This window comes from Marmota monax, unplaced genomic scaffold (genome assembly GCF_021218885.2).
Source record: "Marmota monax isolate L192 unplaced genomic scaffold, Marmota_monax_Labrador192_F-V1.1 WCK01_AAM20220418_F8-fsc00265, whole genome shotgun sequence".
Taxonomy (NCBI): Eukaryota; Metazoa; Chordata; class Mammalia; order Rodentia; family Sciuridae; genus Marmota; species Marmota monax.
Genome location: NW_026694808.1, coordinates 69,456 through 93,239, shown reverse-complemented (window position 1 = coordinate 93,239; position 23,784 = coordinate 69,456). Strand labels below are relative to the sequence as shown.

Sequence of the window (23,784 nt, the reverse complement as noted above, 5' to 3'; positions counted from 1 at the left end):
CTGCCAATAATTCTGCTGGGACAACAGGCATATATTAGAACTGTCTGGGGCAAACCAGGCTTCAGGCTTACCTTCATTTTTGGATATGTAGTAGTGGCATTAAAAATAAACAAACATAAGGGCTTGGGGTGAAGCTAGAGGCACAACACTTGCCTAGCATGTGTGAGTCGTCCCTGGGTTCAATCCTTAGCACTGCAACAGCAGCAACATCAACAAAATAAATGATTGCAAACACATGTGTAGTGAGAAAGAGTGATTTATTTTGATCACTTACATGCCCAAATTTATTCATTTCACTTTTATGATACAAACTTGATTTTTTCAGGGGGGGTGCTGGGGATTGAACCCAGAGGTGCTACACACTGAGCCACATCCCCAGCTCTTTTTTTATTTTGAAACAAGATCTTTCTAAATTGCTTAGGGCCTCATTAAGTTGCAGAGCCTGACTTCAAACTTGTGATAATCCTGCCTCAGCCTGCCCTGTCACTGGGATTACAGGCATGTGCCACTGCACCTGGCTTGATATTGTTTTGTTGTTTTCCTCTAACAGGAGGAAAATAACTGTGGTTTGAATTTTTGTAGTGTTTTTAAGTTTAAGATACATAGAAATTTGCTATGTCAGGAGCAAAGTATAATTTCCTAAAACAGTCTGGGTTTTCTCCTCTATAAAATGATTAATGCTAAGTTGCTTTGTTTGAAGTAAATACTATCTTTCTCTACTATGAAAGATTTACCTTCAAAAATGAAACTCTGGAAAATAACAGATTCTTATCTGGTAGGAATGGGGTGATTTATTTTATCCTTCATAAATTATGAAGAATAATTAGAGTTATGCATAAATCTCTTCTGGCAATGGGTTTGCCCAGTCTCCATTTGAGTGTCCTAAGGATGAGGAACTAACAGCCACCCTGCCACATGTCACATATCTAAAGGAAATCATAAAACAACTGCATTTGTTACAGCCTCTCTGTAATCTTCCACATGCTTTACTCATTTTTAGCAAATTGCATTTGTACTACCTCTTGAGCCACAGAGGTTGTGTCAACTCTGGAATTCCCTGGTCTTGGAAGGTTCTATAGTAGGCATGGGATAAAGTTTTTGCTTTGTTTTGTTTTTGAGATACTCAGGTTTGAACCCAGGGGCACTCAACCACAGAACTACAGCCCTTTGTGCTTTTTATTTTGAGACAGGATTTTGCTAAATTGGTCAGGGTGCCTTGAATTCGCAATCCTCCTGCTTTAGCCTCCTGAGTTGTTGGGATTATACGCATATGCCACCAGCCGTTGCTTCAGTGAGAAATGGATGGAATATTGGAAAATAAAGAAACAAGGACCAAGAAAAGGTCTGTTGCAGCACCAAATAGGTCAGCTTGCCTCAATTTTTTTGGACAAGATTTGACATGTTTCATTATTGCTATAATGTGTCTGCTCAGTGTCTTTGTAAAGAGCTTTGGCTACATTGGCGCAGTGTGCAAACTTTTAATGCTTTTCTTAGAAATGGCCCCCAGTTGATCATAAGTAGCTATCAATCAACACATCTTCAAAGGACAATTTCATAGCTGAGTAATTAAGGATTCCATTGGAAAGGTTTCAAGAAGAAGGGTGCCAGGCATGGTGGCACATGTCTGTAATCTCAGCTACACAGAAGGCTGAGGAGGGAGGATCGTGAATTCAAGACCAGCCTTGGCAACTTAGTGAGACCTTGTATCAAAATCAAAATCAAAATGCCTGGAGGTGTAGCTCAGCCCTGGGTTTAGTCTCCAGTGTCCATCCCCCCCCCCCAACACAGAGTCAACAATGATGGTAATAACTGGTCAATATTTAAGCCAAAGGCTCATGATGATAAAGAAGAAAAAAAATTAATGAATCTCCTAAACCAGACATGAAGAGACAAATAGTGTATTATATGAGGTACATAGAATGGTCAAAGTCATAGAGATAGGAAGTAGAATGGTGGTTGCCAGGAGCTGGGGGATAGGAGGGTGGGTCTTAAGTGTTTAATAAGAGCAGAGATTCAGTTTGAGAGGATGAGAAAGTTTTGGAAATGGATGATGGTGATGATTGTACAATAATGTGTATGTACCTAATGCCACTGAGCTATATAATTAAAAAATGGTAAATTTCATTTTTTGAAAATCACAACCACAATTTAAAAAAAGAAAAAGAGATACAGCGTATCTCCTGAGAAAGGCAAGGTCCCATGACACCTTTAAATAGCCATTCAAAGAAGGAAGGAAGGTTCATATGAGTCTTTCCCTTTCTTTTCTGTCTTCCTCAGACATCAAATGTGGTCTTTTTATTTTGGAAAACTTGGGTTCAGAAATGTTAGGGTAAGAATGACTGTGGACCCTCTGGGTGACTGGGTTCTTCTGCTGGCTAAGACAGTGGGGCTGTGTTGGGAACCCTAGTGACCAAGAAACTACAAAGTGAAAATGGGGGTGAGGGTTCCTGGAATATTTTCAACATGTCACATATCTAAAGGATAAGGGTGCCTAGTGAAAACAATTGTGGGCACCAATTATTACTTTCAACCAGGCCCGTTTGGAGAGAAGTATTTTAAAACCATGCCGGGCATGGTGGAGCATGCCTGTAATCCCAGTGCTCTGGAAGCTGAGGCAGGAGATCACGAGTTCAGCAATGGTGAGGTGCTAAGCAACTCAGTGAGACCCCGTCTCTAAATAAAATACAAGATAAGGCTCGGGAAGTGGCTCAGTGGTCTACTGCCTCTGAGTTCAACTCCCAGTACCACCCCACCAAAAAAAGTATATAGAACTGTAAAACCTTGCTATTCAAAGGTGGTCTGCAGGGCAATAGGATTAGCTTCACTTGGGCCTTTGCTAGAAATACAGACCTTGGGGATCAGAATCTGCCTTTTAACAGGATCCCCAGATTTATTTGTACCTCAAAGTTTGAGAACTGCTTTGACATGGAATCTGGGCTGGGGATGTTGCTTAGTAGGATAGCATTTGCCTCGTATCCCAGGCCCTGGGTTCCATCCCTACTACTATTAAATTAAAAATAAAACAAAACAAAAAGGAATCTAGTAGAGTGTGGTGGTGCATGCCTGTAGTCCCAGTGACTGGGCAGACTGAGACAGAGGATCACAAATTTGATGAAAGTCTCAGCAACTTAGGCCCTAAATAACTCAGCAAGACCCTGTCTCAAAAAATAAAAAGGGCTAGAGATGTAGCTCAGTGACAAAGCACCCCTGGGTTCAATCCTCAGTACCAAACAAAAAAAGGAATCCATGGAAAACAATGAATGGGAGTGGAAGTAATGGAATGCCATTCAGGCTATGGAAGGAGGAGGAGTGCTGATAAAGAGCCATTGACCAGCTAAAGGTCAAATGCAGTGCCTTATAGATAAGAAATGTGGCCTTCACCTTTGGGGAGTGAGGGAGGACCATCCCAGTGACTTCACAACCCACAAGGGCTGGTATCTCAAAAGAGGATCAGGGCAGGGTGGCTCTTCCTCCCTTCTCCAACCTGGGAGTTCTATGGGTTGGCTTTTCAAAATAGGTCTCTGATTAAGGCAGGTTTCTTCTCTATGGCTAATCAGCCACTGAGACAATAAAATTTCTCTGTATATTTACAAGTCACTTATTGTTCTTTCAAACAAGTTACTGTGGCCATTTATTTGCTGGAAATAGAGAAAAATTTTCCCTAGATTTTAATATAGGACAATAATTTTCTATTGTGTTAAAATTCTCATTTCCCTAAGCTCTTGTTCTGATTGATATAACCTATTGGCAGATTATATGGCACAGGAAATCAGGCAAAAGGGATGAGAATGATCATGTATTGATTTTCTTAAAAGAATGATGCTTATGTATAGTTAGTTCATCAAATCCCCCAAACATCCTGATTATTCTACATGGAGAAATGAACTAAGAGAAATTAGTAACCTATGTCAGGTCTCATGGCCATAAAAATGATAGAAACCTTTATTCAAATTCAGATTTATCTCAACCCAGAACATATCCCTTTCTGTGCCCATACCCTAGTCTGCACTGCCTCATACTGGCTGTTTTGTTGAATCTGGGCTGATATTGCCTCTGGCCCATGTTATGTCTGCCTTGAGGCTGAAATGAGACAGTGCCAAGACTCAGCTTAACATCACAGGCTTTTGTATTTCCTAACCTCTCAGCTATGAAAACATGACAAGGCAGGCCTTTTTTTTCTTTTCTTTTTTTTTTTTTAAGGCATTTCCTGCCGAATAAATCCTAGGAAGTACTGGGAATCTTAGGGATCTTGTAGGTTTTTTTGTTTTTTGTACTGGGAACCAAATCCAGGGGCACTTTACCCCTGAGCTATATCACCAGTGCTTTTCATTAATAAGGCTAGCTTCAAGCTTGTTATCTTCCTGCCTCAGCTTCCCAAGTTGTGGGATTATAGATGTGCGCCACTGCTCCCAACCTAAAGGGGTTTTTCAACACCCCTACACCCTTTTCCTTTTTGATGAAAAAAATCATTCTTGTAGGACCAGCAACAGGAGGTTGGGAGATGCTCTGAACAACAAAGCACAGAAGGCTCATCTTCTGAAATTCTTTAAGGGGTATTTTTAATTACCTTGTAGCCTCATCCATTCAATTTAGCACCCTGATAAGGAAGAGTGGGCTTCTTCCATCAATCTTGTAAAGCAGGAGATCTCATTCAAGTCTACATGTCACCTAGGGGGCACTGCCACATGACCTCATGGACACAAGGATATCCAGGATCTGTGAGTGGAATGTGAAACAAAACAAACAGAACCTTCCTGCTTAGGGCTCAAGCTTGCATGATATGGTCCTGTTATGGCTGTAGGAAGTGCTATTTTACAAAAAAATGATATGTCTGGTGCTAAATGAACATTAAAGAAGAGATTCAGTTCCTGTCTTTAATATTTCCATATTGTGGTACAGAAAACCCCAAACCAAAAAACTGTGTTATTACTTGTACTGGTATAAACAAAGTCACAAAAAGCCCAGCTTGTTGAGATTGGGAGTTGTCACTCCTAAACTTCCCAATGTAGGTCCTCTCTGGGGTTTTGTAGTACCTCCCTCTTGCCCTCATCATCCAGCTCACTTTGCACTGCAGAAGTGCCAGGTTGACACTTCTGAATGCAATGGTTTTCTGATGACTCCCTTGTAAACATTTTCAGTGCTGCCAACTCCTACAGAACTCTGCAATACAAAGTCAGGTATCCCAGGTCTTCCACTTCATCCTCTAACCTCAGTGCATAGCTCATTTTCCTCAGTGCTTAGCTTCTCTCTGGACTTTTGAAAAAGCATTTAGTTTGGTTCATTCTCTTCCCTAAATCTCTATTGTCTTTCCAAACTCAGCTGATGGGTCATAGCTTCTAGGATACCTTTGTACAAGTGCACCCTCTCTATTGGTTCTTACAGTACCTTAGACTTAGAGCTGGGTGTGGTGGTGTATGCCTGTAATCCCAGGAATTTAGGAGGCTGAGGCAGGAGGATGGACAACATAGTGAGATTCCGTCTCAAAATAAAAAATAAGAGAAGGGGATGTAGCTCAGTGGTAATTAAATCCCCAGTAAACACACACACACACACTCATATACACAAGAGCATAGACACTGGAGCCAGAGGACATGGATATTAATCCTAATATGGCCACTTATATTACTTGAGTGAAATATTTTGTTCATGTTGCTATAGATTCCCATGTATGAAAAAGGCAATTAGTAGTCTTACTTCTCTAGCTATCATGAAGATGTAAGAACAGTTTCTGGCATGCATTAAGTGTGCAGTGAACATTATCATTAGCAACATTTACCATATTGATACCCTGCACTGGAGTCTGCCTCATTTATCAACTCTAAGATCTCCAAAGTCCAGAAAAATTTCTGTTATCTTTGAAACCCTGCCTGAAATAAAGTTAGTGCCTTCTTAGATGAAGTAAACATGAAGGGAAAAGCATTCTTGGTGGGAATAATGTTCTTTCCTCTTGAAGATGGTTGTTAGCAGGGCTATTTGGTGATGAGAACAATTTGAGGAGATCTCTCAGGGGTTGTGTGGAGACTGGGCAAAAAAAAAAAAAAAGCACAATTATTCATTAGTAGCTTTAGCAAATACTACCCCAAACCTCTCCCTCAACAAAAGGCATTTTTCTGATAACATAGAGGCCACATTTTTTTTTAATTGATAACTCAATCTCTACATACAGTATTGCACAAATTATGAGTAGATCAACAATTATATTATCAATACAAACTCATGAACATATACATGGAACTGCTGCTCTAAGTTTTGGTGCATTTTGTGTCAGATACTTTAGTAAATGGGACAAACACAAAGGAGCTCAGCTACTTTAATTCATGAGAATCAGCTTTCAAAAAAAGTATATCATCTTAGAGAATATTTAATATGTCAAACCCAGGGAAATCAGTAGACTAAGTGAAAAAAGGGCTACTTTAAAAGAAAAGTTGGTGATCAAAATGTTGTAATATTGTTTAAAAATTTTAGCAATTGGACCTAGGAACCAGGAAGTGTACACATAATGAGAATTTTAAGTAAAGACCCCCATGTTCTGCTTTATAATCACTATTATACCTTAAAAGAATGGAGTGGGCTGGGCTGCTGTAATATATTCTCTACTAGTGTAGACCACTGTTTCTAAGTTTTAAAGAAACAAGATGGTGATTCACATAAAAAAGACTGAAAATAATATTTGTCCCCTCTCTCAAAATAAAATACAATAGGATCTCATCAACTTATAAAGGAAACTCTATCCAAATGTTGACCAGATTAAGCTACACTATCATTTCCCTTCACTGCCTTGGAAAGCTGAGCACAAGTGTTCCCTATGAGGATGAGGTGATGGGGTAGGGCCCAAGCTGTCTCCTAGTTGCAGAGCAATGTGGACAAATGGCCTTCAGCTTCCCTGGAGTTTGTTTCTTACTATATAGAATTGAGGGGAATGGGTTAGATGGTTTTTAAGAGACCTTCCAACTAAAAGGATCTAAGTAGGCTTTGAGCAGACTCTTAGGATGGAAAAAAAAAGTCGTAAAACAGGTGGATAAAATATTCCTCACTTTTTTCTCTCATCACTTGGAACTATTCTGCACTACACTTTAAGGAAGTCTTTTTCCTAGTACTGTTGAAGGGTACACAAATGAGGCATTTGACAATTTTGATAAAAATGTAAAAAAAGAGGTCGTGCCAATTTGGGTAGAAAAACAATGCACTGCCATGTTACTATCAGTAGTCAAGGACTTCTCACCTCTGAGTTTTGGGAACCACTAATCTGGTTGGGAAAATGCCCAAGAGATGCACATTTAAGCCATTTGATACAAATTTAGCAAGCACATACCTATTAACCTGTTTTGTGAATTACTGTCAGGGAGGCAGTATTATTGAAACTGGTTCTAACAGAAAGGAATGAGAATTAAGTGTAGGGTAGGATTTTTTTCTTTACATAACAATGATCCAAAAAGAGCAATGGCTTCTCATTTTCTGCCCCATATGGAGAATACAAATATCATGTCTTCTGGAATCTAACATACTGGCTTCCATTTTCAAAATGCATCACTTTATTTTCCTCATAAGGTGGCCACATATTATAAACCTTAGGCAAGTGACAGTGACATGATTTCTTCAGCAAGCTCCAAGGTTTCAGCAAGCTTTCCTGGAGTTTACAGCCAGAGGAATCCTGAGGTTTCAAATATTAAAGCTTTCTCCACAGCCACAAGTTCCTTTGATGTTTGGGTTATTGAAGACAAACTCACTGGATAATTTGTCTTCAACATAGTCCATTTCTGTTCCTAAAAGTGTCAGCTGTGCTTTCTTTTCGATGAACACTCTGACTCCTTGGGGAAAAGAAAACATGGGTCATATAAAGCCTGTAGCCTATGGAACTTGATTCAAAGCACAGTGAACTTTAAATAGTAACTACTAACAAAATTCTACAGGAAGCTTCTGAACGGGTTTCAAAGTTGGTGACCGAACTAAACCCCTGGTTTGGACACAGACTTTGATACCTACCCGAAAAAAGAACTAAAGATATAAACTCAGTTTTAAAGTAGTTCGGATTAAACAATTATACTAATGAAAAGCAGTCAGAGCTTGACAGGTTGTGCATTCCTGCAATCCCAGTGAATTGAAGTGTGAGACAGAAGACTGTAGTTTGAGGTTAAGCATGGGCAACTTAGTGACACCCTGCTTGTCTCAAAATAAAAATTAAGAAGGCTGGTGATGTGGCTCAGAGGCAAAGGGCTTGTACAGCACGCACGAAGCCCTGAGTCTGATCCCCAGCAATGAAAAAACAAAAAACCCTCCACCAGATTCCTGTCAATCTCCTATGTCCCCCACATTATATAAGGGAAGGTAGTTTTATACAAGTAAATTCCATGTCAACCGTGCAAAACGATTATCTGTCTTTACTTCAATTTTTTCAATTTGCAAAATGAAAAAAATATGTGTATTCTTAGTAACTGTTTTGTAAAGATGGAGCCAATAAAAATTACAAATACCTTGTAATGGCATCTATATTCTCAACACATGGCTAAGTGTCAAATATCCAGAGGACTGTGAGAAAAATAGGACTACTTTAATAAGCCAGATCAGTACAATAGTTCTGGTTATGGGCCAAAAAATGAATAATATTCCTTACTAATTATGTAGATAGAAGTCAACATTTTGGCAAATACAATCAGTTTAAAAAGCTTTCTTCCTGTGCCGGGCATGGTGTCGCATGTCTGTAATCCCAGCGGCTTGGGAGGCTGAGGCAGGAGGATTGTGAGTTCCAAGCAAGCCTCAGCAATTTAGGAAGGCCCCAAGGAACTCAGTGAGACCCTGTCTCTAATAAAATATAAAAGGCCCGGGGATGTGGCTCAGTAGTTAAGCAATCCTGTGTTTAATTAATTCCTCGTACCGAAGAGGGGAAAATAAAAGCTTTCTTCTTTTCAAGAAACTGAGTCATTACCTACATATGAAGTATAGGTTAAAAAAAAAAAAAAAAAAAAAAAAAAAGCAGCTTTCTTCTTTACAAGAAACTGAGTCATTTGAGTCATTACCTACATATGAACTATAGGTAAATACAGGTCTTCTCTAAGATGAAAATCTTAAGTTTATGACATTTTCAGTCAGTCTTAAAAATGATTTAAAATATTAACAAATGTCTTTCTTGAAGTCAGTTTAATAAGATAAAAGAACACTTAAGAATCTAGACCTTGTCCCTCCATGTAGGCAAGGACTGCAAACTAGCCCAGAGCACACCTCCAATGCAGAAAACCATCATGGCAAAAATCATGAACACTCAAGTTCTCCCATAGTGGTAGCATTATTTATCTTCCTTTAAATAGGTTTTTATCAAATCCTTGGTTGGGAGAGTTGGTGCTAAATATATTAAAAAACAGAAAATTTTAATAAAAATTGGAAAAAAAGACTTTCTTAAGAGTATGAGTTTTAAAAAGCATTACTTATTTGACATAAATGTAAAATTGTTGCTTCACACAAAAATGGTTGGTTGGTTCACTCTGAAGTTTAAAATCTTTCTGGACACAAGAATGACCTTTCAGAGTTAAAACAAACAACTTACCAACTAACCTACTGGTTACTAAAAGCACAGCCTCTGGAGAGAATTGAATTGATTGGGTTCACATTTCATTAGGCCACTTACTCACTGTGTGATCATGTGTAAATTATTTAACCTCTCCATACCTCAGTTTCTTCAACAGAAAACAGGTATAATAAATAAGCAAACAAATAATAACAACAAAAGCAATAACAACAAAACCCAATGAATTAAAAAAAAAGTATAAAGGTATAACATGGTATCACCCTAATTAAGTTGCTAAGTATAAATCATATAACATTTAAGTTCATTAACCAACACCTAGCATACAGTGAGCACTATTTATATAATTTCTATTTCTATCATTAATTCATTCTTCACAAAGCTATTTTTTCTTGTTTTTGGTACTGGGGATTGAACCACTAAGCTACCACTAAGCTACATCCCTATCCCTTTTTATTTTTTATTCTGAGTCAGGTTTCACTAAGTTGCTTAGAGCCTCATTAAGTTGCTGAGGCTGGTCTTGAACTTGCAATCCTTCTGTCTTAGCTTCCTGAGTCACTGGGATTACAGGCGTGTACCACTGTGCCTGGCTGGCTACAAGGATAAAATTTTTAAGCAAAACAAAGTGTCCGGAAAAATCTGTCAAAAACTTACCATCTTGAACAACTTCTTCATCAGAATCTCCCTTTGTCTTTGTATATTCCAGAGTGTAAGAAAGGCCATTACAACCCCTAGTTCGGACACCGACTTTCACACCTACCTGAAAAAGAATTAAAAAAAATATAAACTCAGTTTTAAAGTTGAACAGATTAAACAATCACACTAATAAAAAACATTGGCTATTTATTACTATTATTAAATTTCTCATAAGTTAACAAAATTAGATTTCTGGTTATAAATAATGTCCTTGTAGGAGCAGATCATGGTGGCACATAATCCTAATTTGAAGTCAGTTTTGGCAACTTAGTAAAACCCATCTCAAAACAGAAAATAAAAGGGCTCAAGAGTAAAGTACCCCAAGGGTTCAATCCTTGGTACAAAAAACAAAATAACAAAACAGGAAATAAGAATTTGAAAAATTTTATTTTTGTATAATTATTATAATATTAGCAAGTATCCAAAAAAATAAAAACCAATGATGTACAAAAAACAATACAGACCAGAACCCCCCCCCCCGTTTTTTCCAGTCCTTGTCACATATATAATTTGAATATTTTTATTATAGTGAAATTAAAATTTATTCTATATTTAGTTGTATATATATATTTTTTTAAATAGAGAGAGAGAGAGAATTTTTTTTCATATTTAATTTTTAGTTCTCGGCGGACATAACATCTTTATTTGTATGTGGTGCTGAGGATCAAACCCAGGCCGCACGCATGCCAGGCGAGCGCACTACCACTTGAGCCACATCCCCAGCCCCTAGTTGTATATACTTAAGACATCATTTTCCCCATGGAATTTACTTTCACAAATCATTTGCAAGTAATGGCCACATAATATTTCACTTAATTATTATTATTATTTATTTATTTTGCAGTGCTGGTGATCAAACCCAGGGCCTTGGCCAAGCCTGCTAGGTAAATGCTCTATCACTGAGCTTCGACCTCAGCTCTTATGTTAATTAACTGACCCTTACTACTGAACATCCAATTTAGAAATTAAAAAAAAAGATTTTTTTTTTTTTTTTGGTACCAGGGATTGAACCCAGGAGAACTTAACCACTGAGCCACATCCCCAGACTTTTTTCAATATTTTATTTAGAGACGGGTCTTGCTAAATTGCTTAGGTCCTCAATAAGTTGCTGAGGCTGTCTTTGAACTCATGATCCTCAGCCTCCCCAGCTGCTGGAATTACTGGTGTGCACCAATATACTTGGCTAGAAATAGATATTTTTTCTTAGTATTTATTCTAAACATTTTTTATTTGTAGTTGTAGATGGACACGATACCTTTATTTTGTTTATTTAATTTTTTATGTGGTCTGGGGATCAAACACAGTGCCTTGTGCATGCTAGGCAAAGGCCCTACCACTGAGCCATAACCCTAGTCCAATATTTTCTTTATTGGTTCTTTTTCAGTTATACATAATATTAGGTGATATTCACTGCATATATTCATATATGTACAAAGAAAAGTTAGGATAGATTCATTCAATTGTTCTTCTCTTCCCTTATCTTGTCTTTTTTCCCTCCCACTTAATTCCCTCTGTTTATTCCACAGATCTTTTATTCTGATGAAATTCTACTCTGCCTTTTTTCCTTAGAAATAAAAAATTTTAATAGCAGAGTTTTAATTTAAAAAATAAAAAGTCACCTAGCATGTATAAGGTCGTGGGTTCAATTCCGACACAAGAAGAAAAAATAGCAAAGAAAAGTCACTTCTAACTAAAAACAAAAAATAATAATATGCCAAAAATAAGGGAAAAATAAAAAATAAGTGTATTTTTTAAAAGAAAGAAAACAACAACAAAAACACCTGATGGCAAAGATGCCTTTTTAAAAGAATGTACTTTCTGAATATTCCATCTCATTCTGTGAGAAGTTCTCTGGATGTTTCCTTCTGGTTAGGATTCATTAAGTTTCATAGGCTACTACCTGGAAATTATGCTACCTCTATACAAAAGCCTAAATCCTAGGGCAGACCTGTATAAATGTTTTCAAGTTTCAGAAAGCAAAGACCGTAGTCAATGTAAACATAAGATGTTCAAAAAAGGTATTAGTGGTAATGTGTGCTTAGCATAATAGAGGCCCTGTGTCTGATGCCCAGTATCAAGGAAAAAAAAAAAAAATTAAAAAGTGCCCAAACAGCACTTTTAAATACTAATATCTATGTTAATGCAATTTTCTAATATCAATCTATGCTCTCTGCCTTAGAGCCTGCTTTTTCATTTAAGTATACAAAGTATTATTATCATCTTAAGTATTATTTCACCAGTAGATCCTGATTCTCTGAAAGACAGCAATATGTGCTTGCTTTATAAAAGCAATCATAGAGTGGTAAATTTTATTCATCTTCAGAGTGACAGCTTAGAAAATGTATGAGGGAATTTTACATATTCAGAATGAAAAATAATAAACTGCCAGGATTAATTCCTGAAGCGCCCATCATAAATATTTGTCAATATACTATGTCATATATGTCATATATGCTATGCCATACATGTATACCCATGTTTATAGTAGTGGAATTCATGGAACCAGCCTAGGTGTCTAGCAACAGATAAATGGATAAAGAAGATGTAGTATATATAAACAATGGTTTTTATTTAGCCATAAAGAACTAAATTAAGTCATCTGCAAGTAAAGAGATGGAACGTGAGAGCATTATGTTAAGTGAAATAAGCCAGACTCCAAAAATCAAGATTGTTTGTTTTCTCTTACAAGTGGAAGATAAAGAAAAAGAAAAAAGAAAAAAAAACAAAAGTGGGTTAAGAGGAATCTCAGGAAAATAGAAGGGAGACCAGTAAAGGAAGAGAATCAAGGGAAACAAGGGAGAGAAGGAAAGGGAAAGAAAGCACTAGAGAATGAAACTGACTAAATTATATTATGTGCATATATGAATATGCTGAAATGAGTCCCACTAATACATGTAATTATAATGCACCAATAGAAAAGTTTATGAAAACACAGCATTAGGTAACTACAGTTGGGAAAAGGGATTGTTCATACTATAAATGATACCTTTTTATGTTAATAGGAATGAACATCCTTTAAATCTACAAACTGACTTCCTGTTTCAACTGGCCAATTTATACTGTTTCAATTCAAACTGAATTGGAACACTAACATTGGTCAGCATTTATTAATTCTTAGGAGGGAAGTGCTGAGAACTCCCACTACTTTGTAATGTATAGATTGTACAAGAGAACCCAGAAATAACTCTGTAGGCTAAATATTAACTATTGACAGTTCATTTTTTGAAGTGATTTACAGTATACCATTAACCCTTAACAATGCACTACAATTAAGATGATACACACATCCCTAACTCAACAATTCTACCTCCAGGAAACAGGTACACTATGTCATACTTCCAGGTCCATAACAAGGGCCAGGCATACACACCTCTACTAAACAAATAGCTATTAAATGATGTTTGTGGAAGTAATGAAGGAAAACAACCCAAATGACCTTTAATATAATGAACTGGTTAAAGAAAACAATGAATGTATAAAATACACTATACAAAGTCATGAAGATGAGGCAGATTTTTTCTTTCCTTTTTTTTTTTTTTTGGTACCAGGGATTGAACCCTGGGGTGCTTAACCACTGACCTTAACCTGGATCTTTGTTATTTTTTATATGAGACAGGGTGTTTCACTATGCTTTGGGCCTTGACACATTGCTGAGGAGGCTGGCTTTAAACTTTTGATCCTCCTGCCTCAGCCTCCCAAGCTGCTGGGATTATAGGCTTCCACTATGCCCAGTGGGGGAGGCAGACCTTTGCACAATGACATGGAAAGATCTTCAAGCCTATTAAGGGTAAAAAGCAAGGTGAAACCATAGCACATATGGGAAATAGTAATAGAGAGACAAGAATAATAAGAAGAGTGTAGATCAGTGGGTTTAGTTGTCACAGAAAGAGAAGAGGGTGCTACTGGCAACTAGTAGGTAGAGGCCAGAGATGATGTCAAATATCCTAAAAACCACTCTAAAACATCAACAGTGTGAAGGCAGAGAAGTTCTGGTTTGGCCATATCAAATATTATTATCTCTTCAAGGACACTAAGAGGTTGCTTTTGGAAGGAAGAATGACAATGAAGAGTCTAGAGTTGAGAGTAACTTCTTTTATACTGAATATCCCCTTCTGCATTATTTGAATTTTTAAAAATCATGTGCAGGGATGAGGGTGTAGTTCGGTGGGAGAGGGCTTGCCTAGCATAGTGAGACCTTGGGTTCAACCCCTAGCACCACAGAAAAAAAGAAAAGAAAAAAATTTCTAATTAACGAAAGCATATTGTCACAAAATATATTCATTCTGAAAAGAGAACTTTAATTTTTTAGTACATATTTGTTTGATAGGCTTTACTTACGTGCTCAGGCTTATCTTTAAGAAGCTGTTTTATCTTGTTTACTGCTGAAGGTGTCTGAAAAATGAAAATGTTATTAAGTTTTTAGCTATAAAACTAGCATTCTTGAATAGTCTTTAAAGACTATTAAAGTCTGTCTTTAGCAAATTCATGTGAAAGTTTTGTTTCATTCTTGCCAAGATACTTTGTGGCTTTTATACCCAAACACATGAAGGTCTGCTCAATTAAAACCTCTTTGTCAAAACTGCTAGCAACATCCTTTTAAATCTTGCTCTGATCTAGGTTAGTTCTCTCATATACTTACTGTATTATCTACTTACATTACAAGTGTGATTTTCCTAGGCAGCATTTATTTTGTGCCCTTACTGTATGCCCAGCAACAAACACACTGCCAGACACACAGAATGCCAATGAACAAAACCAAGTATCTCAGTGGAAAAGCCAACCCTCTCCGGTGCTTTTTCTATTGATTATTATTTTATACACACACACACACACACACACATATACATGTTGGGGGGGGGGAGAGAAAGACAGTGTGTGCAAGCAAGAGAGTGCAAACTTACAATCTAATCCAAATCCATCAAAATGCACAGAAGAAAGAGTATTACCGGCATAAAAGAAACCCAAGGTATGCTTCTCAGTCACATCAAATGCTCACATAGGTTTTCAATGTGAATTAAACCAACATCTCTGGATACCTAGATGAACATAACTAGACAATGATAAAAATGTTGTTGTTTCTCAGGAAGAATGGTTTAACCTGGCTCAGTGATCCTCAACATGAGAAAAATGTGATGACCTATCCTGTGCCCTCAGGTTAGCATTACCAAACCAAACTTCTTGGGAAAGAGGCTACTGAGAAGAGTCTGTTTGGGGGCTTTTTGGTCTACTTCTTTGGTGTCCTCCAAGGCAGTTATGTTAAGCAGCTTCTCTGACTCCTAGTCCCTTAACTGGTGAAATATGGATAACAGTCCCTCTTCTTTAGGATTCTAGTGAGGATAACATATTCAAATTCAGGAAAGGCATTCAGGACAGTGCCAGGCACAATAAGCTCAACTATTAATGAAGAGATGATGTATTTCCTAGTTTCTGATTTATGAGCTCCTCTAACCAGCAATGCTGTACTGGTCCTTTGGTTTTTGTGAATTCCTGATGTCCATATTATGACCTATGGCTTAGTAGTCAACTGTAGCCAGGACTCAAGTTTCTACTGGGGGAAAAGACCCAAGGATTGGCCCTGGAGTGTGCTGTCTGGGTTGGGGCTCGCGGTCACATGACAAGAATGCTTAAACACAGAGTGGACCCTAGTTAGAAGGGTCATGAAGTCAATTTAGAAGGTCGATACCAGCATTTTAAAAAACAATAAAAAAAGCAGATGTTAAATAAGTGAACCATTTTAAGTTATTAATGTATGATATGTGTGTGTGTAGGTCTGTATTTCTTATGTTACTGTAAAAAAAGAGAAAAAAATCACCATCAGCAGATGACTTCTATTTCTCTCTCTCTCTTTTTTTTTTTTTGGTACTAGGGATTGAACCCAGGAGTGCTTTACCACTAAGCCACATCCCCAGCCCCTTTTTACATTTTATTTAGAGACAGGTCTTGCTATGTTGCTTAGGGCCTTGCTAAATTGCTGAGGCTGGCTTTGAACTCATGATCCTCCTGCCTCAGAATCTTGAGTTGCTGGGATTACAGGAGTGCACCACCATTCCTGGCTGGCAGATGGCTTCTAAAGGCCTTTTCCCACAGTTGTATAAGAAGAGTAACAGAGCAACAAAACACAGAGGGCATTATAAGGAAATGCTCAAAAGCAGAATTACAGCATTTTTTTTTTTTTGAGATGATAGAATATCAGCTTTTTAGAGATATACTTATTAAAACTTTTTTTTAAGTGCTTGTTCACTGTTCTAAATGGATGCTAATAAAAGCAAGCTTTATTTTCCATTTGTAAATTTTCATGGGCATATTTCCTAGGTGTGTGCTTAAGAAATTAATCTACTTCCTGCCAAATAAAAAAAAAAGATTTCTGTTAAAAAAAAAAAAAAGGCATAACCGTGGAAAAATATTTGTTCAAACTAAAAACTGATGGGTAATTTTGGTTTAGTGTGGCTGGTAAAAGGTGCAGAGAGTCCAGGTGCTGAAGAAAACATAGGGCTCTCCTCCTCCACTAGCTCCAAGTTTTTTTTTTCTTCCTTTCCATGTGATTTTCTAAATTATCAAATTTGGTTTTACAAAATTATATATTTTCTTCTTTCCTGAACTCCTAGTAGAAAACATTTAAACACAATAAAAGGAAGCAAGTCACAGCAAATGGTCTATCTATCAAAAGGTTGTTGATGTTTATATTGTATACAGAAAGGAATGAATGAGAAAGTAACATTAAAACAGGATTGTGTGCCTGGAAGCTATATTTATAAGAACCAAAAAAAAAAAAAAAAAAAACAAAAACAAAAAAAAACCCCATTAACTTTCCTGGGTCAGGTGAAAACAAAACATGCTCTATTGAGGGAATGTTACTACTGATGTATAACACTGTTAACTGAGTATTCAACCAAGGGGAAAATGATGGTTCTAATAATTTTGAAGTGATTGATTTTTTTTAAGACGTCAGAATGAACAAGTCCTTAAAAAAAAAAAAATCTCTATTTCCTCAGAAAACTTGGAATGGAACCACCGTGTGACCCAGCTATCCTATTCCTCGGTTTATATTCAAAGGACTTAAAATCAGCAGTAATGCAGCCACGTCAGTGTTTATAGCAGCTCAATTCACAATAGCTAAACTATGGAACCAACCTAGGTGTCCTTCAATAGATGAATGGAAAGAAAATGTGAGATATATTTTATATATATATGTGTGTGTGTGTGTGTGTGTGTGTATCTCCAATGGACTACTTAGCTTTAAAGAAGAATGAATGAAATTATGGCATTTGCCAGTAAATGGATGAAGTTGAAGACTATCATGCCAAGTGAAATATGCCAATCCTAAAAAAACAAAAGCCGAATGTTTTTTCTGATATGTGGATGCTAATTCACAATAAGGGGGTTGGGGCACTAGAGAAGTTACCTTAGATTAGGTAGAGGGAAGGGAAGGAAGGGGGAGGGGATGTGGGGATAGGAATTATAGTAGAACGAAATAATGTTCTGTTATTATTACTTTAAGTATATATGCGACTGCATATATACATAATTTTCTTATGTATATATGTGACTGCATGACCAATTTGATTCTACAACATGTATACTTAGAAAAATGAGAAATTATATCCCATCTATGCATGATATATCAAAGTGCATAAATGCATTCTACTGTCAGATATAACTAATTAAAACAAATTAGAAAAATTAAAAAAAAAAAAAAAAAAAAACAACCTCTCCCTATAAAAAGTACCTTCTAGGGCTGGGGATATAGCTCAGTAGTACAATACTTGCCTAGCATGTTTGAGGCTGTGAATTCAATCCCCCTTCCCTCCTCCAAAAAAAGGACTTTGTGTATCAAGTACAAGGCAGAAGCTAAATATCTTACTTTGCCCAAGGACTGTTTGCATAGTTTGGCAACTTTTTGTTTAGGGAAATCAATCTGGAAAATGGCATAAAATCTTCTAACATATGACACGCAGCCTTACATTACCAATGTATTCTTTAGGACAACTAGGGGACCCCTATTTCCCCCTCAAAATCGATACTAATTAGCAGGGCACGGTGGCACACACCTATAATCCCAGCAGACTGGGAGGCTGAGGCAGGAGGATCATGAGTTCAAAGCCAGCCTTAGCAATTTAGCAAGGGTTAGCAACTTAGTGAGATCCTATCTCTAAATAAAATACAAAAAAGGGTAGGAATGTGGTTCAGTGGTTGAGTGGCTGAGTTCAATCCCCAGTACCCCCCCAAAATTGATATTAATTGTATTGTCATTAATTGTGACTTAATAATAATTAATCTCAGATTTAGTCTGTGAATTTAAAATTTAAGAGACTATTAAAATCCATTGAAACATAACGTTTTGGTGGTACTGGCGATTGAATCCAGGGACATTTTACCACTAGGCCTCATCCCTACCCCTTTTTATTCTTTTAACTTTTTAATTTTATATTTTTTTTGAGACAGGGTTTTGCAAAGTTGCCCTGACTGGCCTTGAATTTGCAATCCTCTCCTATATTGCTGGGACTATAGGAATGTGCCATGGCACCCAACTAGGAACAAGTTCTTTTTAAAGTGAGAGAATTATCTTTTAAGATATTTTGGGCCAATTTAAAAAAGATCTACTTCCAAGCTATTTTTATTATTATATTTATAGGAAAAGACACTTACAAACATGCACAAACAATTATAACCTATTTTAATTTTATTAAAAATCTGGCATTTTAATGTTTCAAAGATGTTAGGTAAATGGCAACCAATGAGCAATGAGTATATTTTGTTACACTACTATTTAGCATCTATGACTGGCATTAGGGTGTTTTTCTTTTATCTTCTATTCACATGTATTTACACTTATAAAATATTTGTAGTGTACGTTTACATTTTAACAGCTCCCATTAAAATTTTTAACGTATCATTCTTCTCATTTGATACACAGTAATAAAGATATCCATCATTTATTGAATACTTTCTAGGTGGTGGATATTATATACATACCGTGTTTTTTAAAAGTTTTATTTTTCAGTTGTAGTTTGACATAATACCTTTATTTTATTTATTTTTATGTGGTGCTGAGGCTAGAACCCCGGGCCTCACATGTGCAAGGCGATCACTCTACCGCTCATCCACAACCCCAGCCCCAACCATGTTTTTTTTTTTTAAAGAGAGAGAGAATTTTTTTTAATATTTATTTTTTAGTTTTCGGCGGACACAACATCTTTGTTTGTATGTGGTGCCGAGGATCGAACCCGGGCCGCATGCATGCCAGATGAGCACGCTACCGCTTGAGCCATATCCCCAGCCCCCCAACCATGTTTTTATTCTTACAATTCTGTGATTATTTTGATGTTGGGGATGAACCCAGGGCTTTGTGAAAGCTAAGCACATTCTACTACTGAACTACTCCCGATGTTTTAATAGTTCCTAAATTGCCTTCATGTAAAAATCTTAGTTCCTGGTCACTGTTTCAAAGGACTTCTGGTTCTGATACAAAGAATTATAGCTTATTAAATATTAAGCATTTCTAAACCCTTATCAACCAGGTTCCACTAGAAAGTTAAGCCCCAAGGCACCTCTGTACATAACTTCTCTTCATGTTTCAACAACTATATTATTCAGTGTACCATTATCATCTTATAGAACTTTGGTTGTACTTTATGTACAGTGTGGGTCATCTATAATCCTAAATTAGGATTACACTCATTTTGACTTGTTAAATGCCAGAAATAAAGGTGCCTGTTTAATCTTTGTGTTTTGTAATCATATGTTACTCTGGCTCCTATGAATTCAATTGCATTTTCAATTCCTTGTCAATCAAGGGACCACTCATGGTTTGCATAAAAGTTACATAGGCAATTTATCACCAGTCTAAACACTTGTTTTGAACAATCCACCAATTCTCTTCAGAACCAACACAAGTTAATGCAGACAATCTGTAATTTTTTCATGTCATCAATTGCTTTTCCTAGCCTTTCTGATCTGAGGTAGACTCCACAAGTACATTCCTTTTTGAATGTTGCAACATGTCAAATTCCTGATGTAAAAATTTATATATCCAAGTAAATTTATCTCTTTCTCGTTTTATTATCTCTTCTTTTGGGTGCTCTTATCTGTCTCCATTTATTAGGCCTTTGATCACTTCCCTACTTCTGTGCTTGACATAACATTCTGGGTTTAAAACTAAACACAATACAGGCCATAGTGTTTTGAGATAAGGTACATATATACTAGGACTAAATTGACTGACAGCCCATTAATACAGATCATGGTGGAAAAGTAGCACTAATGTGCTTTTTCTCTCCCACCATCTCCTAAGAAAATCATAGGGAAAGAAGCTTCTCAAGTCAGTCATAACACTTAGGATTTAGATAACAGACTCCTACAGTAGAGCCAGGCAACATGGAAGACCCTGAAACCTGACAACTGCTATGATAACATGTAATGAAGAAGCAGCAAGCAAGAGGGGAGAGAGGTAGTTAGCCTGAGATTATGAGATGTGTTATTATTCCTCGTAAGAGATGGCAAAAGCTTTCTTTATGACTGTCCATGAAGGGTGGAAATTCATTATTTGTTGTTCTGAACCAGAGTAGATCTTGATATATCTGCTGAAAGAACAAGAATGGAGTGGAAGGGAATGACACAGAAATTCTGAAGGAACAGATAACTTGCCATACGGCGATCGAAAAAGAAATGTCAGAAAACCATCCTTACCTTCCGACTTTTCTTAGATCTACTATTATCAGAATTCTTTTGAATTCTGAATAATTTTTATTAAGATTGAAATGAGACACAAAGTATGAGCTGTGCCCTTTAGTTAGTTCTCAAGGCTTTGGAAAATTCTAGATTCCATGATACATTTTCCACACATGAAAATGTACTGGCTAATACAGAAAAGTAATACAGAATACAGTATGAATATAATTGGGGTAACCTCAAGGGCCTAAACACTGATGAAGTAAAAATAAATTCTTCCAGCTGATCACGACTTGACTTTTATTTCAACTAATTTTATGGCAATAGGTCTTCTGATTCCCAGTCTCTAGGCGAATGCTTGCACAAAGAGTGGGTTAACTAACAGTATTTGAGAACAAGTTGAACTGATCAGAAGGTTGCTTACTAAGGTGCAAATGAGTTGGCACTAGATAGAAGAAATGGTGGCACAACATTTTGAGTGCTACCACTGAACTGTACCCTTTAGAAAGGTTAATTCTACGTAATACGAGTTTCCCTTTAACTAAAAAAATCCAGAGTTCCGAGGGAGTACAGTATACTCAGTGAATTCTTTTAAGTATCTGTGGTTTGCGTTCTGGTCTCCTTTCTGTGTGTTTGACCTCTCCCAGAAAACGCTGTGAACTCAGCGTGAAAATCTTCATCCTTTGTCCTTTGTAAAACCCTAGGATTGCAGGAGGCTCACGGGGTGTTTCAAAAAACCTCCGCTACCACAGACACCAGGAAGTAACTCTTTGTGCGCCGCAGCCTAGCCCTCGGAGGGGGTGGGGGCTTTATCACCTCTCGGCCTCTCGCACAGGCGGGCTCCGGGGCTCGCCCCTACCCACGCACCTCCTGGGCAGGACTCCTGGTGTCGTCCTGCCAAACCTGGCACTAGGTACGTCCGATCTCAGCGAAGGAGACCTCCGGCAACTGGGGTGTAGCAGGGTCGCCGCTAGGCTCGCGCTGACACACACAGTCAGCCTCCCCGCCCCCACCCCGCCCGGGCAGAGCCTGCCGGGAAGCGTATTCCCGGGACGCCGGGGCCCCAGCAGAAGCCCCGCCTGGGGCTTGTTTACCGTTCTATCCCGGGCCAGTCGGGAAAACGGCGGTGCTGCAGCAACTCAGCGGCCCCAGCGCCCGGACGTGCCCGCGGCCTGCGAACCGGCTCCCAGCCGCCTTGACCTCCGCTGGCAGGGGGCGGACGTGAGCGACGTCACAGGCCCAGCCACGCGCCGCGTGCACTCACCAGGGTGAGGGCGGCTCGGGTGGGCTGCAGCTTCCTCTTGCTCACAGCCCGGACAGTGGCCCGGACTAACGAGGCCGACATCTTCGCCGTCCCGGCGCCCGGGTGCCTCGGGCCGGAGCTCGGCCACCTCAACCTCTCTCCATGGACACTGCGGGCGCATTGACGCCACAAGCTCCGGCGCACAGCGCCCCGGGCCCCGCCCCGCCCCGCCCCGCCCGTACCCGCCATTGGGCGGGTGGTGTGAGTGACGGGCCGGGGGGCGGGGCGGCTTTCTGCGGGCAGCCCTGCTAGCAGCTTCTAGGACTGCGCGCCGCTTGGCTGGTAGTGTTTGTTAATCACCCCGGTGGGTGCAGGGACACGGGAAGTAGGCCGTCACCGCCGAGCACGGAGTCGGCGCGACCTCGTGGAGCGCAGATGGAGGACAAGCCATGACCTCCGACCTCGCTGACTTCTGAGGAGGATTGCTGGGCGAGGTGCGGCGCCATCGCCTCCTGTAACAATCAGTAACAGGCTCTTGAGGCTTCAGAGCGCCCCCGGGAGTTTTGTTCTCTAAAGGAGAACCGTTCCGATAATCGGACATCTACATCATTTTTTTCCCCTTCCCTTTTGTCCAACTCCGCAGTTATTAAGAGCACAGAATTGCTGCGGAGTTGTGCATTATGCAGTTCCCCTCTTTCCCACCTCTAGCATGCTCTACTGCTGGGGATGCTAAAGGATGGTGACTAACGCAATTTTTGTTCTGGTGCTGAATGCGGAACCCAGCTTCACAGTAAGTGACAGGGCGAATAGTCATGTTTGTAGAGGGTACCTATCAGTACCTGTTGCGAGACCTTGTCTGGCTGCTCAGGAGCATAATTCTTATTAAGCAATATTCTTGAACACCAGGCACCGTATCCCAGGCATACACGGGAAGCCACGTAAACAAGGGAAGGTTTAGGATAGAGACAGGAATTCTGTGGAGTGGTGCTGGGGGAAGGGGTATAGATTATTATTCAGTGTTTTAATAATGGAAAGTTCTTCAGAGCCCGCTTTTTCTCTGATCCTCTGGAACATACAAGGTCTGAAAGGATACCTCACAATTATCAGGCAGTCTGTCTTCCTGTTTCAGAAGAGGAATTGCATCGACAGGACTTTTTGTTGTTAATACAAACAGAAAATGGGGGGGTTGAGAGGCAGTAGGGTGGTGGGTTTGTCTTGGCTTCATCTTTGGATGATTTGGGATAAGGTATTTATTTTTTATGCCTTTCCCCCTACAGATATTGTGAAGATTAAACAAGTTAATACATAAAAAATCCTTGGAAGAGTGCAGGCACATAACAGTACTCAATAAACATAGTTAATTGATAATGAAGATGCCATGTATTGTGAAACTACTTTGTATGAAACTGTAATGGACATGTTGTTTAGTTCTCAAAACCCATATGATGTACAACATCAAGAGTGAACCCTAATGTAAACTACAGACTTTGCATAATGATGTGTCAAACCAGGTTTTTTGATTTTAACACATATACTATTGTAGTGCAGAATAATGGGAGTGGTTGGTTGGCATGTGTGGGAATAAGAGATATACAGAACTCTGTACTCTGTCAATTTTGCGATGAAACTAAAATTGCTCTTACAAGTAAAATTAAAAAGA

General features: G+C 38.5%; 1 protein-coding gene across 2 annotated transcripts; it reads right to left on the bottom strand.

Moving 5' to 3' along the window:
• Positions 1-6,119: 6,119 nt before the first annotated feature.
• On the bottom strand, positions 6,120-22,330 carry Isca1 (iron-sulfur cluster assembly 1). 2 transcript variants are annotated; one of them, XM_046425926.2, is made up of 4 exons: positions 22,146-22,327; positions 14,552-14,605; positions 10,172-10,277; positions 6,120-7,808 (listed from the first exon to the last, which is right to left on the bottom strand). In XM_046425926.2, exons 1-4 carry the CDS (start codon positions 22,224-22,226, stop codon positions 7,660-7,662), a joined length of 390 nt encoding a protein of 129 aa, XP_046281882.1. In that variant the 5' UTR covers positions 22,227-22,327; the 3' UTR covers positions 6,120-7,659. The 2 variants fall into 2 exon arrangements, with proteins under 2 accessions (XP_046281882.1, XP_058429086.1); XM_058573103.1 differs by lacking the exon at positions 14,552-14,605 and having other exon boundaries at positions 22,146-22,330.
• Between the last annotated feature and the right edge of the window lie 1,454 nt (positions 22,331-23,784).

What these genes read in the sequence shown, in the direction of transcription:
- Isca1 (XM_046425926.2), bottom strand. Translation starts at nt 22,226, where the DNA reads ATGTCGGCCTCGTTAGTCCGGGCCACTGTCCGGGCTGTGAGCAAGAGG. An exon ending in TTAAAGATAAGCCTGAGCAC is followed by an intron (nt 10,278 to 14,551) that starts GTAAGTAAAGCC and finishes ATTCTTTTTCAG; the next exon opens with GTAGGTGTGAAAGTCGGTGT. An exon ending in TGAAGAAGTTGTTCAAGATG is followed by an intron (nt 7,809 to 10,171) that starts GTAAGTTTTTGA and finishes CTTTTCCCCAAG; the next exon opens with GAGTCAGAGTGTTCATCGAA.